The sequence below is a fragment of the Acyrthosiphon pisum genome, chromosome A2 (genome assembly GCF_005508785.2).
Source record: "Acyrthosiphon pisum isolate AL4f chromosome A2, pea_aphid_22Mar2018_4r6ur, whole genome shotgun sequence".
NCBI classification, from domain to species: Eukaryota; Metazoa; Arthropoda; class Insecta; order Hemiptera; family Aphididae; genus Acyrthosiphon; species Acyrthosiphon pisum.
In genome coordinates this window covers 53,310,002-53,330,014 of record NC_042495.1, presented here as the reverse complement: position 1 = coordinate 53,330,014, position 20,013 = coordinate 53,310,002, and the positions used below count along the sequence as shown (strand labels likewise).

Genomic DNA, 20,013 nt, shown 5'->3' with positions numbered 1-20,013 from the left:
CAGTATGATATATTAACGGAATCGCTAGGAAAACGTGTAGTCAAACCAACTCTCATATCTGTTCCAAGCATTGCCTCGTACGGTGACTAAAGTTATTTCGAAAATATGATGATTAGGGCTCAAAAGTTAGGGTATGTTAGGTTAAATTTTTGTATTTTTTTTTATTTCTGCCATCATTTGATGCTTACCACCATGACCAATATTGAGATGTATTTCATTTAGTATGTCATATAATTCATCGTTTTTTACGTAATATACTAATATAGTAAATTAGTACTACCTTTTTTGACGGGTGCTATAAGTTTCTCTTCTCCTCCGATATTAATTTCGAATTTGTTCAAACGGCGAGATTTATTGCCACCTTTCAATTCATTTATTATATTTAAATATTTTTCATTTGACATATAAGATGAATTAACTTCTTTTTTTTGAGACAACAGTTTTTCGAATAAATTATAAAATTCCGTTTTTGTTTCCATTTTATTTGAATTCAATTAAGACACTTAACACTGTAGGTACTGTAAATTACTGTAAATATCACGTGTGAAAACTGAAAACAAACTAACAGATCGACGCTCGATGTCGTGTTTTGTACAACATATACAATTATAAGAACAATGTCGTGCAATTAAGATAAATATTAAGCCCATATATATTGTTCACTTTATCGGTAAGATAAAGTACTGCTGCACTATATTAAAGCAGCTTTTAACTCGTAATTCAAATAATCTACAGATAGACGGATCTATATACATGTGTAATCCATAAAATATAAAATTATTACACGTGTAGATTACACTCGGACCCACTTGGTATAAAGAAATAGAATTCAGTTTTCACTCTTAATATCATCCAATGTTGACATTATCCGGATAATGTTAATATTTCATTAATATAAACGAAAAATTACACATTAACCAAAACACATGGCCAATGTCGACATTAGCTGGATAATGTCGACATTATCCAAATGTTAACATCACGAACTACTACATAGGACTGGACACTGTATAAAATAAGGTGGCTGCTTAACATGTGGTATTACTGTTGTAATGATAGTATACAGGCAGTGATATGCAAGGTTTATAGATAATATTATCTATAATCTATAAACCTTGGAGTTCAACGTTGTTCAACCATCTTGCAGTATAATATTATTATATTATTTGAACTATCATAGTATAATTGGCTAATTATTAGAAGATCTTTAAGAAAAACATTTTTGTCATGGAACACAATGGCAAGTATAAAGGTCCGACCGAGGAAAATAATAGTGAGATTGTGATAAATGATCTAGACACTCTATCACGCATAATCGAGAAGCCAAGTGATGGCCCAAAGGATTCCAAACCAGACAACGGCACTGACAGCATTATTCCATCCTCTGGTGATGTAATTAAGCACTCAGTTAATAAAAATGATGATAGCTCAAATACAGATTGTGGTAAGAGGAACATCGATGACTGCGATGTACCAACAGTCATTACTGAAAACGATGAAATCGCAAACGCTAGGAAAATAGCAGCGTTTGTCAGGAAAGTATTGCATAATGAAGTACCCGATGAGAAGATGGAATGGCCATTATGTTTATTGGTAAAAATTTATTTTATCAAAATATATTTGTGGGAAACATGCAATTGATTTATTGATGTTTGATTCTAGATTGAATCTAATCGGACGGTCAAAATTTCTCAACAAGAACTTCAAAACATGATCTTAAATAAAGCTGCGGAAGTCATGGCCACGCATGGCAAATCACATATTGCAAAACAAATGGTTAATATATCTGTTTGTAAAGAACAACAACGCTTATATTATAAAAAATATAAACAATTATTAAACTATGTAAATACCGTAACTTCCGAACTTGAACTCTTGAATAGAGTGCCTGACGATGAAGTTAAACATGTTAGAAATGTTGGAACTTATGTGGTTATGCCCACAAAAAAAAAAAAGTTGTAGTTTCCACTGCCGGTACTAAACTAAGAAACTACTGACTACTAATGTGTAATAAGTTTATTTTTATAACTTGTTTTGCTATATATATTAATTGTATTCTATGACTAAGATTCATTTTCATATAAAACAGAAATATAATTCATCATCATTTTTGTGATTAATAAATATTTTAGATTCTGAGTGGAACGATGAATGTATTGATTTTACAATGTGTTTTTTTTTATTTTTGTGTCTGTCATCATCTTTTAGGACAGTAAAAATGCTTAGATTTTCTTCAACAGTATCTTTTCTGATAGGAAAGTGAATTTAGTTGGTACTTTGGGGGGTCATAATTACAAATTGTCCAAAAAAAATTAAAAATCCAGTCAATATTTTTTTTTATAACCATCTAAAGTTCAACTATTGACAAAATACGTAAAAATGACGAAAATTTCCAAATGATTTTTATAGAAATTCATAAAAAAATTTCTTTTTAAACCTAAAATTTTAAAATGTAATACAAGATTCCTCATAATTTTGTTTACCTTTATCAAAAAAAAAATTTTTAGAAATAAGTCAAATTTTTATGATCGTTTGAAATTCATATTTTTACAACATTTGATATTCACTCGATTTTTAATGCAACAATTTTCTTATTTTGTTGTAATTGAAACACGAATGAATGTAGATACTTGAAAATTTCACTGAATGTTTATATTAGCATTTCCTGTACACACTACAATTTTGAAAATAATTTGACTCTTTTTGATCTGTTTATGGACATTGTCAGTTTTCAATTTTTTAGTTTTTTTTTTCTATAAATACCAATAAATATTTGTTGGACGAAAAAGCTTGAAAATTTAATACAAGGCTCCTGATATATTGTTACAATAGCAATTGTAAAATATTAAAAATACAGACACACATTTTTTTTATAAGCATTTGAAGTTCGAATATTGACAACATTTATCAAAATCTCGAAAATTATCAATCACTGTAATTTTTATAACGAAGGATTGAAAATTTAAAACAAATTCATACTGTAACCAAAAAATCTAAAAAATACGTAGACAAAGTTGTTTTTTTACAGACATTTTAAATTCAAATTTGAACTAAATTACATATTAAAAAACCTGGAATAACTATTTTAGTTATTTTGTTGTGATTGTATAATATTATTCCTGGGTATACTTGAAACTTCTAACGTATACTATTATATATCACAGAATATAACAATATTATATATATATTGTATATTAATATTGTATATATCTATAATAGTATCACGGTTTGTTTTTGATGTATAACGCCTTATAATTACCTAATGGATATTGTGATATGATTAATTTGGAATTTATTATAGGTCAATTTTTTTTCTAATACCATAGATAAGTACCTATATAATATGTCTTATACCTTGACTGACATACCATCTCCGCTCAGAATTGTTTTTCTTGTACAATGATATATCATTGAATTCAAATTTAATACCATCCATTATACATTGACCTACTTGTAACCTACTGTACAGCAGAGCGACATCCACTTACCCATCTTTTTTATACTTAGTTTATGCATTATTTTTTAATTCTGATAATTTACCTATGACCTACCTATTAATATTTTAATATTATGTGTCTGTAGTTTTTAACGGGAAACGGGAGTCACCGGCTACCGCTTAAAACGTCCAATATAATAATAGTTTATATTATATTATTATAAAAGAAAATAAAGTGCAAATTATAGATTATTTATTAGTAGCCCAAAACGTTTAGGCTGGTAGAACCGACCCACTGTACTATAGAATAGTGGCACACCGGGCCAGTCCACTACTGATTCTATTATTATACCTTGTTGATAATCTTTTAAGGGCACCAACCACAAAACAATAGTTTTTTAATTTGATAGAATGTCCTATTTTAAGACAAATTGTCTAAGTTTGACAATTTTACTCGCATTATTCATAACACGATGAATTGAAAAGAGATGCAAGTCATTAGGCCGGACTTTCAGTAATTGCCTATGTATTCGTCGACTTAACATGTAAAAGCCGCTCGCTAGTAGCTTTATACAATAATTTAGTTACCTTTTTAGTAAATGTTTCGATTTTTTTGTAATACATATGTGATGTTTTTATCCACTGAACAGGATAATAGATCCAGAATAATTAGTCTCAAAACTCTAAATGTTCATTTATTTTTTTTAAATAATTAAAATCTTATAAAAGTAATTTAATTTTTGTCAGGTATACACTGTAACCGCAGCAGTCAATTATAGCAACACGATATGACGCAACCACAATTTTTTTCATTTGGGTATTTTTAGCCGGCGATCCCAAATTCAAATGCCCCTAATCTCTCCATTCTTAATATTTTTTTTACATTGAATTTTGACCAAATCTCTTTAAAGTTCTTACTGGAATAATTTAATACTTTACAATAATTCAAAGAAAACTTTTTGTTTTTTCTGTGTGCTCCCTTTAAAAATACAGTTTTATTTTTATGATAATATAGCTGAAACGCTAGTTTCCAATTATTTCATTAGGATTAGACATTAAAAGATAAACGATAAAATATAAGTATAATGTAAGCATAATTACCAGTTTTTTTTTTTATTTTTCATTTATCAGTATATAATATCCAAATAAAATTTCCATTTGTTATTAGGTGATGACATGAAAGTTGATCAAACTCACTTAGTAGCCTTTCTCAAAATTGCTATTGGTTAACACAATGTTGGAATATTCTAAATTCCCATAGGTACCATTTATTGAGTACAATACTACACAATAGTCAATATTATTCAGAATATATATACTCTACGCTGGCTTAAAATTAAATTAGCCCCCCCCCCCCAATTGCTGTTCAGACTTAAAATCAGTCATGAGCCATTAGGTATTACTGATACAACACATTTTCACACAATAAAAATATAAAATCCAAGATTATTTCATAAAGTTCAAACAAATTAAGTACAACATTTTTAACTCAAATTACTGAGATGTTTTTATAATTTTTTTTTTTACTGATTTTTCTTAAAACTCACCATGTATGAATTAAAATACAAATAATAAAAAATTATTATAAATAACTGAATCAAAATTGTTATAATTGAAATTTAGTTCACTTATTTTTAATGAATGTGCAGGTGATAATATTTTTAAACTGATTTTATTTTAATTTTATAATTACCAAACAAAACATATTCTGAAAAAACTAAAGTAGTGTCTACTATTCTACTACTTGTTGAACGTTGTTCTAAGAGGCATGTTCAAGATTAAAATTTAGGACAGACTGGTTATAATAATTTTAATTTATATAGCTAGAGAGACATTATTTTTTAGAAACTTTATAAACATTTTTAAATTTAATTAGAAAAAATGATCATATAATATATAATATAAAACAATTTATTCCCCCTGTTTAACCTGTTAATAGTATTTCTAAGATATTAAAAGTGATTACAAATAATAAAAAAATAGTTTTATTAACTATAAATACATAAAATATAATTATTTAGTGAATTGAAGTCTTTGATTTTCAAATCTAAGGATATACTTTAAACCAGGGTTGGCGAACCTACAGCACGTTGGTCAAATTTCAATGACACGCGAAAAATAAAAATTATAAAAATTAAGATATTTATAAAATGTTGGTTATAACTGTTATAAGAAATTCAAAGAAACAATTAACAAATTATAATATTCATATGTAAAATGTATTATGTTACTATAGATTATTACTATATTTATTATTTACGACTTCAATATTATGATTATTGACTATTGTACCTAACTTTATTTTTATCCTTAGAAAATATAATTTCCTTTGGGCACGTGAAAAATTTTCAAATCCTTGATTGGAAATATTTGGCACTTGACCTAAAAATGGTTAGCCGCCCCTGCTTTGAACCATGAACTTTGAAAACAACGTTGTTAGTCACAAATTTTACGTGTGGAAAATTAATAATTGTCTGAATAGGTTGTACATCAGTACATCACTATTTAAGCTAATATCAAGCACTTTTAAGCTAGAAAAAGAAGTAGAAGACTCGTTAGAAGTCTAGTACATTTAATTTTAAAATTTTCGATTGAGGTTGATCTATTATGTACTATCATAGTATCATCATCGTTCAATATCCTTAAAGATTTCGAAATAGGTTTATAAAACTTGATGTTCATTTTATTTTAATGTAGTTAGTAGTCAAGTTTTAAGCAATTTTAAAAGAAAAATGTAATTAGGTTATTCTAATAGTGTATTAGTGTACATAGACAAAACGATTAGCTCGATCGGCTCTGTCACTCACTATAAAACGTCTACACAGTACACATCGTAATAAATTATTAATAGGTACCAAAATATAACATTTATAATCCATGTTCATTTACTCATATCAATATAGTCAAATTATTCTTGACGTTGGTCGGCGAAGAACAGCCAGTGACGAACGTATAATTAATAGCAATCATTTCGAGAATATTGTCTATCGTCGACTATTTTTAGTCGTCGCCCGAGCAGTAGGAACTGTGGCTTGGAAACGTTATTTACCGCGAAGGAAATAATTATTACAAACACATATAATGTAGTGAAGTATGTAATAATTAAATAACCTTTGTTCCAATATGATTTAACTTCATATAATTTTATAAAACAAAAAAAACCACAGGGCAGGCCCGGGTACTAGGCCTTTTTTTTTTCATGTGTAACCACTACATGGGGGCTGTACTGTTTGCACATTGCTTAGCCCTACCCGCTGGGCACACCACTGATTGTTCTGCTCATTAATTTTATGGAACATGGAACTTTAAAAACATGCAATCTTTGTTCAGATAATAAATTTAACATTTTGTCTCAGAAATGTGTAAACAGTAATCCCATATACCTATATAGAATTCTTTCATACTAGACACTTTCCGAGTACTGGGGGAGAGACTCGTTTGGGTGACAGGACAACTAGTATTCTTCAACTGTGTCTACGATATACTTGCATTTAACGCTAAATATTTCTAGTTGCATGATACTTTTGGGACACACAGGTGACTTGTGTAAAAAAATCTCTTAAGCTGCACCATATATTATTTAAGACTAAGTACATAGAGAATTAACCATAGTAGAAATAATACTCTATAAGTATAAAACTGTTAATAATAGTAGATCAATACCTAATAAATAAACTATCACTGTTATTTGAAATCCATATCCAAAATGTTATGTTTGACTAACCTAAATTCAGATAAATAACATTAAAACTTTAAAACAAAAGAAGAAAAAATCTATTCCATTATAACATAATGGGATATTCATGGAATCTTGTATAAAACTATAGCAAACACAAAAACTCTTGGAGATCATTTGAGACATATAAACAAATTAACACATTTTTTATTTTTGTTTTTTATTATTATGCATATATTACACATGCTTATCTCTTACCCTAACTGGTTTCAAAACGAAAAAAAAATTTATATAATATAGGTACATACAAATTTAAGGAAAACAAGTAAAAAATGAAAGTATTTACTATGAACTTAACGAGGAGTAAATTGTATTATGAACAATTTCCTTTTTATATATATAAAAAAAAAAGCACTCATTAAACTACTTCAAACTTTTAGTTTAAGAAAAACACTCAATAATGTAACTCAATTTTAAGATTATTATATACAAAAATCATGTTTTCTAGGCAGTTATAAAAAAGTGCAAAAACTTGAAATATTAATCCCCACAATAATTACACAACTAATAATAAATTATTAGGCATCAGTTTAAATTTACCACAGAAAATTAAAAATAAATAAATATAAATATAATAAAATACTGAACACCCCATACAAATCACATGAAATAAATTAATCATTAGAATATTAATATGAAATGATTATGAAAATATAAAATGTTATTATAATATATTATCATAATGCAAAAACTAAAAAAGTTATCTCTCAGTATTTAAAAATAAATATTATTACTAAACATTAAATCTATACCAAACAAAGGAAACAGAAATAATTGTATTTCTGTCTTCTGAGAAATGAGAATACAAATTAAACTAATAGCAACTAGGTTACTGAAATAATATTATTGACCTCATTACCTATAACCTAATTAGTACATTAAAGTTAATGTGTACCTATTTATTGTTTAATTACTTAATCTAGTACTATCCTGGTTATTATGAATGTGGTAGTAGTGATGATCTTTCAACAGGAGGTTTATTAAAATTAACATTTTATTAGAATATTGATGTGACGGATAGAAAAATATTATAATTCATTGAAATATTTTTGAATATAATAAGAATAAATATAATGAGTGTAATAAGAAAAATAATAAACTCCCCGTTGGTTCCAAAACTCCCTGGAGCATACAAGTAAGTATTATTGAACATTTACAATGATTAAATTTTTATAAAAAAACATAATTTTTTAATTTACAAAAAAAAAAGAATTAAAATTGTATTTTACTTTTAATTATAGTCAGGCGGTGCAGGCGGGCAATGTGTTGTATGTTTCTGGTTCTTTAGGCCTAGATGAGAAGACGTTGAAACCGGTCGAGGGTGGAGCAGCGGCTGAGGCTAGGCAATCACTAAAAAATATCCACGCGATACTTAAACATGCTGGCACTTCATTCGATAAAAGTAAGGGTGAAAATACAATTATTAATGTGTTATTGACATATAATAAATGCTTCAATAACATCACTAAAAGTTTGACTTGTTGGACCTAAACCTTAGATTAGATAACTATAAATAGACAATGCTATTTTTTATCAAATAAACCTAATTCTTTATTTTGTAGTGTTAAAAATCAACTTAACACAAGTAAATCGAAATGTATGTTAAATCAATTAATAGTATATTTTTGAAGTTAAATGCAATGTTACTTTAAAGTCTGTTTGATTTTTTTTTTAAGTAATTGGTGTTTTAAAAAATGAATATAACACAATTTAAAAAATAATAAATTTGAACATTCTTTACCAGTCATGCATTAAATCTAATCTAAGCCTGAGCAAAATGTTGAAAAAGATTGAAAGTACACACAAATTAGATTTCTAAAAATAAAATTTTAGTTGAATTATCATCTCAGTTAACATTTTTAACCTAAGCCAACAGTTAGGAAATAAAAAAATTGTCTGTTATTCTAAAATGGTATATAACTTATTTGAACTAAATATATTTGTTTTAAAGAGGCCACCAAATTCAATGTGTCCATATTATATTGTCAACAGCATTGTACAAAACAACCATTTAATTTGGAGTTATATTTTATGGTGACGCCCCTAAAAAATGTCACACTACTGCTTAAGTACTTAACTGGTAATTTTAAATTAATATCATTATATTTTGTTAAAATACTTGCCAATATTTTATAAGTTATTTTTATGTTAATAATAAACACCCGCCACTCTTAAATAAAACTTTAAGAACATTAATATTATGTTCAAAAAGCTGCCAGTTTTGAGACAACATACTATTTACAACCAAGAAGGAATCATCAAACGGAAGTACAATGAAGCTATGCAAATTTTATAATAAGTTTTATTTAAAATCAAAACATACCAAGTATTAAAATGTGCACTTATCATTTTCGTAAATTGGATAATTGAAATAGTCATGTCACTCAAACACAGTAAAATGAAAAGGAAAAAACTGCTTAAGATAAAATATTGGAGTTTTCAATTAAAATTTTTTTTATGGTTTTTTCTGTTTTTATATAAGTATTTATATATAAAAAAAAAAAAGAAAATTGAATTGTTTTTGAACGCTGTATTTCACTTGTTTCAAAGTAACTACTCACAGATACAAAGCATGTCTACAGCAGATCAGCCACATTTTGTGGCATCTCGAGAACGTGAGTGTTGTAAAACGATTCAATATCCTTCATCGCTCGTTTGTCGTCTTCAGTGATGAAATTAATGGCCACTCCCTTACGACCAAAACGGCCAGAACGCCCAATCCTGTGAATGTAATTCTCACGGTTGGAAGGCAAATCATAGTTGATAACCAGAGACACTTGTTGTACATCAATGCCTCGAGCCAACAAATCAGTGGTGATTAGAACACGACTAGAGCCAGAACGGAATTGACGCATAATTAGCTCACGTTGACGTTGGTCCATTTCTCCATGCATAGCTGATACAGTAAATGTTTTCAATCGCATATTTTCAGTCAACCACTCTACCTTACGACGTGTGTTACAGAATATCACAGCCTGGGTGATACTAAGAGTGTCATACAAATCACATAAAGTGTCAAACTTCCATTCTTCTTTGGTAACATTGATGTAAAACTGTTTGATACCTAAATAAATAATAATTAATTAACCAAGAAAATAATAATAATTAGGGTTATTATAAATACCTTCCAATGTTAGTTCTTCTTTCTGCACAAGAATGCGTACTGGATTACGCATGAAGTGAGTGCTCACATCCAAAACATCCTCGGGCATTGTAGCAGACAACAGAATGACCTGAATATCTTCTTCGAGGAACTTGAACACCTCTTTAATTTGATCTTTGAAACCTCGAGACAACATTTCATCAGCTTCGTCCAAAACAAATATCTTGATAAATTGAGTTCGTAGTGATTTTCTAGCAATCATGTCATAAACACGACCAGGAGTGCCAACCACTACATGGGATCCAGTATCCAGCTTACGCATGTCATCACGAACGTTTGTTCCGCCAATGCAAGCATGACAATCGGCTTTCATGAAGTCGCCCAAAGCAATAACCACCTAAAAATAAGGTTACATATAAACAGTTCAAAAACTAATTAAATAAAAATATAAAATAAGCTTACCTTTTGAATTTGTTGAGCCAGTTCTCGTGTTGGTGCCAAAATGAGTGCTTGGCACTCATTCAAACTTGTATCGATTTGTTGTAGAATAGAAATTGAAAAAGTAGCAGTTTTGCCAGTACCCGATTGGGCCTGAGCAATGACATCATGTCCCTTGATGCATGGCAAAATAGCACGCTGTTGAATAGCTGATGGCTTTTCAAAACCATATCCATAAATTCCACGCAACAATTCTTCTTTTAAATTCATCTCATCGAAGTTGTCCACCACTTCTTTCCAGTCGGACTCAATAGTTCCACCGACATCCATGCCGGGTGGTCCCGAGTAGTCATTGGTTTCACTAGGTGGTCCATTTTTCGTCTCATTAGCATTCATTATTTAAAATATTCTGAAATCAATGAATTTAAAATTAGTTATAAAATAAAAATTCTTCAATCAAAAAGATAAAATAAGTACCTAAAACTTTTTTTAAACCATTTTATCAAATTTTATTTATCATTTAGTGATAAACTATATTTTAATTTATTACAAAATCGAGAAAAAAACCAATTTAATTAAAATTGTTAAAATGAATAATGTAAAATAATTTGATTCATATTTATATACCTATCCTAACAGTTTTATAATAACTGGTAATACGATAAAAAAAACAAATTAATACAATATAACTAATAATATAATAATAAAACAATATAATTAAAAATTGTATCAACTTTATCATACTAAAAAAAATAGAAAACAATCAACATAAAATACATATTAAAATGAATTAGTGTTGTACATATTATACCTAACACATGAAACAAAACTTCACTCAAGTACTGACACATCAACATAGTTTTAATTATTTTAATAATTTAGTTAAAACTTGAATACATTTTTATTCATCACTCATCAGCATCACAATATATCTAAAACTATTAAATTGATTCACTATAAAATATTGATAATTTATCAAGGTAAATAATAATTTTTAATTTTAATAAGTTATTTCCCAGTAATTTTGTAACTCATGGTTTCATCAAGTATTAGACTATGTACTTTTCTAACATATCTTTTTTTAAGTTATTTTTATTTAAAACTAAAATATATAAACAAGAATATAATATAGGTATTTATTAAATATTTGAAGATTATTCTCCTAACCATCAATACTTACTAAAATTATAATACCTGAAGTAGGTAACTACAACCTAATTTAAAATTTAAATGGAATAAAAGTAAAAGATAGATATATACCTAATCGAAATAGTGAAAAATACAAAACATTAACAAAGATTATACTGGCCTTGAATAGACCTAACAATAACTATTGCCTAATTAGTAGCAGATAATATAAGAAATTCATTCAATTTTCTATAAAAAAATTTCAACAAATAATTAAATATGCAAATAAACATAATTACTAAAATACCTACATTAATATAAATAATTATAAGACACAAATAATATAGTAAAATAACGCATACACAATAGATTTATTAAACTCTGAAATGGTAAATGTAATTCATAACTAAGTTGATGTAAGGAGAAGACAATTTGAAGACAAATAATTTGACCGTATAAGCAGCCCCAATCACGACAAACGATGTACACTTGAAAGCTGCAGATACACCTAACCATAAGTTAAACACTGAACAATGCTTCGGTTAGTCTCTTGACGCTTTAGTCGTTAAGAGCAGCCCTTTTCACACGACAAATTTTCAAACCCTGTCGGACCGCCAGAACACCTAAAATCCTACACCTGGACCTTAACCTAAAAAGCGATCCCAACCTGCGGTATAGGTCCATAAGGGCGCCGGCCCAAGGGCGGTCCCACGTGACGAACACCCCCTTTAGCGAGAGGCAGAAACACCGAGGAAATGAAAAATATACTTGTGTCTGCGACAAGGGCAGCCACAGCCGTCGGATGACGGTGAAGCCAAAGCTCGCGCGGTGATACAACGGCCGTCCATGATGTGGCCGTCAGGCGGCCATCTCCGACTGCCAGTCGCCCGACGGAAACGGCGCGTTTGCACAAAATACATCGCGCCAGCGTTTAAATAAAAACGTAAATGTGTACTTACATACTGTAAAACGATTATAGTCGCAAAACGAAGAAATGTATCTAAAGAGAACACATTTTGACAATTGAACAATGTAGAAAACGCTTAAAGTACATGTGATTTGCCGAGAGGAAATCGGAAGAGAGAGAAGCAGATAGGGTGAGAGACGGTGGATAGCGTACAATCGACGAGCGTTTGGTGAGGTTAGCACGCAGTGTGGCCACGCGTCGCATCAAAAACCACGATCGATAATGGAAGTGCGTGCGCGCCCTCGCGTCTATTTCTTTTATTACCAGCCAGACGGGACCCTCCCCACATTCCCGGTCCTAATCGACACGAATCCAACACCGGTTGGCGACACTGGGCAGCGCGTGCGTCCATCACACTGACTGCCGCTGCCGCCGTTGTTGATAAACAAAAACGCCATCGCCTACCACGGCTTCCCACCACCCTCCAATCTTGTGTCTGTGTGACTGTGCGTCTGTGTGACGCGCCACGACCCACGGAATACGAATAATGTGTGATCACACTGATCGCGCCACTTTTATCTCGCGCCATTGCCATATTTTGCCGGTACTGTGTACGCAGTTAGTAATTTAGTATAGGTTTTACCTTTTGGATTTTGATCTCTCGACTCTCGCCCGCAAACCCTCGGTGACTACCGATTCAAGTCTACTCTTTCAACGCATATTAATTATCATAATTGCCATTGCCCGTCAGCTATTATTCATTTCGTATTTTTGCCATCCATTCGATTCGTTAATCGTTATTCAACCCAAACTCTTATCGACTCATCGTGTATTTGTGTAGGTTCTAGGACCTACCTACGTGAATACGCTTGTTTAGGCGTAAAAGTTATAATTGAAATTATTTTTTTTCATTTCGAATTACTAGCATTTGTCGGCGTTGTACACTCCATAAAGAAATTCTACTTTAATATATTATTGTTGATTGTATATTTACATGTACTTTGTATGTTGTGAGGGGGTTTGAACCCCCTAACCTCGCCCACCGTATCTACTGTCCTACCTAAGCCCTAAGGGGCTAAGGCACACATAAAACTTTAGTTTATTTACAGTATAAATATTATATACCTAGTATTTGATCTAAACATTAAACCAATATAAGTATACAACCAAATAACCGAAATATAGTGAGAATTTGAAGAGAAAATCATGACGTGTTTGATAATTTTTATTAGATAACATTTAGACTTCAAATTATCCGTTGAATTGAAATAGACATTGGGATAATATTATTTTTATTGTTTATTAGCTTTTAGTACTCAATAAAAACAAAATAACAATACAACGTAAATATATAATATAATAATATATATTAATATAATAGTGCTTTAAATAAATGTAAATCTAATGATAATCTTAGTTAATATTAAAATATTAATTAAAGACATTAAAAACAAATGTCCATTGCGATTGCCAATTGACATTAACCATCGGCATGCCCACACAGACACACTACCTACTAAGTACTAATATTGCAGATAATAAAATTAAACAGATTTGATATTATTACCAAATTAGTTAGGAATCTGGATGATAATGGACAGCCAAGACCACGTATACACATAAAATAGCTATCACTGGACATTAACGATTTAGACTCAATCTCATAAAATAATTAAAATTTATATCATATATCATAATTTAACAAAAGCGAGAATATTTTGCTATACGTTATTATAATAACTTTTAATAATTGTTATTCACTAAAAATAATCAATTAACACTCGTCTAACACAAATGTCAAATGATTTTTCTATCCCTACAGAGGTCAAAGAGGTTTATTTTAATTTTTAGGTATCATATTTTAATAATAAATGTATAATATAATATACAATATAGATATTGAACAGTGGCATACGTACCTAACTACCAGCTAAGGGGAAGCGCCCTGAGCCAGGGTGAAGGGCAGTGGCGTCATTTGGGGTGGGGCAACTGGGGCATTTGCCCCAGTCTAGTATTTACATCAACCTCTCTATTTGTATTGTTTATGTTAAAACATTATTACAACCATCCGATTATCTAAAAAATGTCTAGATATGGTTATGATGAATGATGATAGTATTGTGCTTGACTATAGTGATAAATTGGCCCAAAGTGAAAATAATTTCTTCATATGGCACTGATAGTGCACGTACTATAATCTTGAACCGGCTATCCAAGCAATCCAAAAAGCCAAGCTATCCAAATAAGTCTCAGTGTAAAATTATAGTAAACTATTAAACTAATACTGATATTAGGTTAAGTTACTTATCTACACAAGATGCAGTAGGTAGTAAACTTGTAGCCACCCATAACGTTTTATTTGTTTACTTCATCGTCTCTGCCTAATAATTTACAATAATTTATGAGAAACACACAACATTTTGGTTAAATTTAACACAATAGCCAAAAATAGACTTGACAGATAATATTATACTATTTTAGTACCTATTGTAATGTCATAATCATTCAGGACGCTACACAAATATGTGTTTTCTCCGTCGTATAATTGCGGAACATAGCAAATATTTTACGCTCAGAAGATCACGTTCAGCTCTATTAGTTTAAAAATTTGAGTGAATCGACCTATTGGCTATTATGAAGCTTGATGGTAAGAACATTGTCTGTGTTTGTATGTGGGTTTTTTTACGATAATTCAATTTTGAAGTGAGTTATTAGTATTTTTAATTTACGCTACATTATATACGCATAACTTGCTCAAACATTGTATCAAGTTTCATAATAGGTCCATTCACTTTAATTGTTAAACTAACGGAGCTAAACGTGTTCTGCTAAGCGTAAATCAACTATGTTACCTACGCAATTGTAAAACGGAGACAACAAATGGCAGTGTAGCGTACTCTTAGGTCCTATTTGGTATTATACATAGGTAAGTAATACAAATCAAATTCAAATTGAAAATAAATTATTATAATTATCGAATTGATAAATTGGCAAGTTTAACATTAATGTTACGATTGAATCGTCAAACTATGCATATTTTTAACACATAGTTAAAAAACTTCAAATGTATATAGCTAATATGTTATATTTCCATAAAAATATTCTTATAATATATTATTATATAGTTGAATTTAACATATACCTACTTACCTATATTATTTTATTTTTTTTGATATTGAAATCTGCTTGTACAATTTTTTTAAAGTTTCAATATTGAATGTAATATAATGTTAATGATCATTTCGCAACTTTCGATAATTGAAACAGCAATGATGAATCTATTCACGATAACCTGCACGGCATCACGCATAATAGACATATAGTATTATAGTAATATAGTGTGTAATAAGTAATAGGTAACTATATAAGTTGATTTTTTAAACGTATCATAAATAAATTATTAATAAGTATATTATTACATAGTAGAAAAAACATCAATACATATAAATTATAAATATATTATAAAGATTAGGTACCCAACGAATAATGGGAAAATACATTACATTTATATTTATTTATATTTAGAATCGTGTCTTCTATATGACTATATAGTATATAGTATAATCTTGAATATTTATACAAAGGAAACCTATTTGATTTTGATTTTACCTACGTACCTAATATATATATAAGTAGTTATGAGTACCTAAATTGTACCTTAGTAAATATAATATATACATTTTACAATATGCCAATATACATAATATATTATACACATGAATGCAAAATATATATTATTTATTTGTATTTGTTATTATACTTTCCAGTTGCTAAGACCACAGTACTGCTGAATGATATTAACAATGCCAAGTTTGTAAACGAAGTCTATCAAGAATGTAATTATGATCATATTTTTATGATATATAATCTAAAACAACATTTAATATATAAAGTATATGGCTGATGCTTATAGAATCAAAAATACTAGATTTTTTTTGACGATTTAAGGAAGGTCTAGATTAAACAGGTTATTTTAGGGTGACTTACTGGCCATAATAATATTAAAATCATAAACGCATATCTGTATAATTCTGCTAGAAATTGATTCAAAGAAAAAAGTTACTCATTAAAACTATCCGTAGCAAGTGGATGAACCCATCTCGGTTTCAATTATCCCCAGCCAATAACGGGTAATACAGCTATATAGGTAGCTGTATAGTTAGTTTTAATTACTATTAATTAAACCAAAATCATTTTTTTGTTTCATGGTCCTTTAAAAAAGTATCGTCACTCGTCCTCATTTGAACAAAATTGTAACATCTATATACGACATTTCTTAAATTGTACAAAGAATTCTATTATTTGAATTTGAAATATTCTTAGCGTACTTAAAAATTCCAAAAAATTAAAATTAGGTATTGAATTTTTGTTCATTATCAAAGGAAAATAGGAGGAGGAAAGGATAAATGGGTAAGAATATTTTTGGTAAATAACCTTGTGGGCTATGTGACTGTGTGTGTGTATAATATGATATACGTACCAAGTCCGAATCATAAAAATATCCTATATTATATATTTTACCATACCAAGTCTACGCACACCACCTTTACACTTAGACTAGCTCCTTTCCCTGAGGTAACTCTATACAATGCTCTAATCCCATCCTCTCCTACAGTTAAATATATTTATATTTTATTTATATTAATATATTTACCTATCACTGAACAACCGTTTTCGTATCATCAAACCTCTAATCTCTAATAAACACACCTTCCCTAATATTGAACTCCTCGTATACAAAACATTACTGAAACCAATCTGGACTTATGGCATCCAACTATGGGTAGTGCAAAAAAGACAAATTTAAGTAAATTTCAATCCTTCCAAAACAATGCGCTCAGAAAATTAATCAATGCTCCCCCTTGTATATCTAATCATACCCTCCTGTCACCACACAGACCTGAAATTAAAAACAATCCATGAAGAAGCCAAACACTTTTATAAAAGATTCCACAACCATCTTTCCTCCCACTTAAACCCTTTAATTAAAGACCTTTCTAGCAGCCATCCTAGACGTATAAAAGGCAAATGGTGCAGAGCTTTTACAATTTTAACTTAAAAAAAAAATGTCTAAATAAATAAATAAATTTTATAACTTTTAAAAATCAACAATAAAGTATCATCATAGTTATTATGTCATCCGTATAGATTGTATATTTCGAAAAAATATATTATATATTATAATAATATAGTCTTTATAGGTATTGTAAAGTCGGGTAACTTCGCACCTGGAAAAAATTAGCAACATTTTACAAAATAACAAATAAAAATTATAAATAAATTATTATTGTTGGTTTGGAGTATTGGTGATAGTTGTTTTCTTATTTCCTAATAACGTAGACAACCACATTGTAACATTTGGACAATAAGTGAACCAAAAATCATAAAAAAATTAAAACAAGGTTATTCGCTAAAAAAATACCTACCCAGTTATCCTTCCCTCCCTCTATTTTCCTTTAATATAATAATCGAAAATTCAATAATTCTAAATTTTGGAATTTTTAAGCACGTTTAAGAATCTTTCAAATACTACTTGGATTTTTTAAACAATAGTTTAAGTATTTTAGACAATAGTCACAAGTGACGACCCGCGGCCCAGCGTGGAAAAATTATTTTGAGCACACTGAGTGAGTTGTATGAGTATGACGCGATGTGACATCAACAACCGCGGTTATATTGTCAGCCATCGCGACCCGGATGCGTTTTCGTTCTCAACCGTCGACCACGGTACAAGGGGCCCATGGTAGCAAGTCGGCCTCTCTCTCGCCGCGCTGTAAATTAAAATACCGAATATTATTTATACATTCGAGTCATTCGGCTGGTTTGCCTCTATGGAGTCCTGGTACGCGGTTGCCCTATTTGATGAAACGCTGTAACTGCTCATATAATACTCGTCAATTTATTATCATCACCGATCCGGTTTTATTTTCAATCTACCTTACTATTATATTATGTTATTATTATATTATATTATGGAATTTTATCGTATAGCCGTATAAGCAGTTTATAATTTTATATTATTATTATGATTTTACTTGCATAAAATTATATTTACGCAAATTATATACAAATTAAATTCTAATTAATATTATAATAGTATAAATGTATACATTTATATTACATTATAATTTATAATTAAAAACTATTTTTATGGAGTTTATCCTTCCCCTTTTACTAATTAATATAGAAGCTCCTTTCCCCTTAAATTAAAAAAATATTAATATTGCAATTTTTTTTTACGTCAGTAATTAGCGTAAATTTGTGTGACTTATTTCGAAAACGTACATCGTACAAACGTTTTTTTTAAATATATTATTGGAAAATGGCCGGGATTAATCTCATACTGTCCCTGAAGTCAGAATTGCGACACATTTATGAATTTATACTCTATTCCAAATAAGAGCTAACCATGCGGTGGACTAGGTACTATAGATAGGTCAGTATAATAGCATATAGACATATTAATAAATATGTCTATGGTCGGTAGATGGGCAGGATTAAATTATTTAGCCCATTTACTATTTAGATACCTACCTACTACTTGCAACATTTTATTTAACTTTCTATAAATTAGTGCTCAGTACTTATGTTTTTATTTTAAACTAGAAATAAAATAACAATAGGTGAATTATAGATAACCGTGATCTATGAGATAACCAGATTATCTCACTCAGACTATGCTAATTGTGTATATTATAGGTATCTACAGGGTGTCCCGTGAGGATTTACTTATTGCGATGTCTCCTGAAATAATAGAGATATCGTAATTCTGTTTTCTTATTAAGACTCACAGAGGTAAGCACTACAAATAACTAATTTTTTATTTTTTTTTTATGTTTTGGTAAAAAAGTTAAAAAAATTATTTTTTTAATTAATTATTTAAAAAAATATTGAAGATTGCCATTTTGTAGAGTTAATTTTTCTGAAAATATTGACGTTTCAACATTTTAATTTCATTAATTTCCTGATTTTTAATAATTTTTTTAATTAATAAGTAAAACGGCAAAAAACCGGTTTTTGTCCGGGCGGCGAGTCCCCCTCTACGGCTAATAGGTAAATCCTCACGGGACACCCTGTATATTTAACCTTAAGTTAAACGTAATTATTGATATACCTAGTTTTATGGTTAATTGTACCTACCAATAAATAACAATCGATATTGTGAATAATATTTGTTATTGTTACCTATTGATTGTTTTATTTACAGTTGTAAAAGAACCGTATCCGGCCAGATCGACTTATCAAGTGGCTAAATTACCATTGGT

The 20,013-nt window shown here is 29.4% G+C and overlaps 2 protein-coding genes and 1 non-coding gene across 4 annotated transcripts; 2 read left to right on the top strand and 1 right to left on the bottom strand.

The window, feature by feature from the left end:
* The first annotated feature begins 1,117 nt into the window (after nt 1-1,117).
* Nucleotides 1,118-2,160, top strand: LOC100163293 (uncharacterized). The gene is made up of 2 exons (NM_001162688.1): nt 1,118-1,593; nt 1,663-2,160. Exons 1-2 carry the CDS (start codon nt 1,228-1,230, stop codon nt 1,960-1,962), a joined length of 666 nt encoding a protein of 221 aa, NP_001156160.1. The 5' UTR covers nt 1,118-1,227; the 3' UTR covers nt 1,963-2,160.
* Nucleotides 2,161-7,438: 5,278 nt separating this feature from the next.
* On the bottom strand, nt 7,439-12,958 carry LOC100161248 (eukaryotic initiation factor 4A). 2 transcript variants are annotated; one of them, XM_008186544.3, is made up of 5 exons: nt 12,801-12,958; nt 10,738-11,122; nt 10,297-10,672; nt 9,734-10,236; nt 7,439-8,522 (listed from the first exon to the last, which is right to left on the bottom strand). In XM_008186544.3, exons 2-4 carry the CDS (start codon nt 11,107-11,109, stop codon nt 9,749-9,751), a joined length of 1,236 nt encoding a protein of 411 aa, XP_008184766.1. In that variant the 5' UTR covers nt 11,110-11,122; nt 12,801-12,958; the 3' UTR covers nt 7,439-8,522; nt 9,734-9,748. The 2 variants fall into 2 exon arrangements, with proteins under 2 accessions (XP_008184766.1, XP_001952053.1); XM_001952018.5 differs by lacking the exon at nt 7,439-8,522 and having other exon boundaries at nt 9,683-10,236.
* LOC100569725 lies at nt 8,445-20,012 on the top strand. Its single transcript, XR_003839660.1, has 3 exons — nt 8,445-8,574; nt 16,516-16,584; nt 19,956-20,012. It is a non-coding gene; the product is annotated as an uncharacterized LOC100569725 (transcript).
* Nucleotide 20,013: the final 1 nt, after the last annotated feature.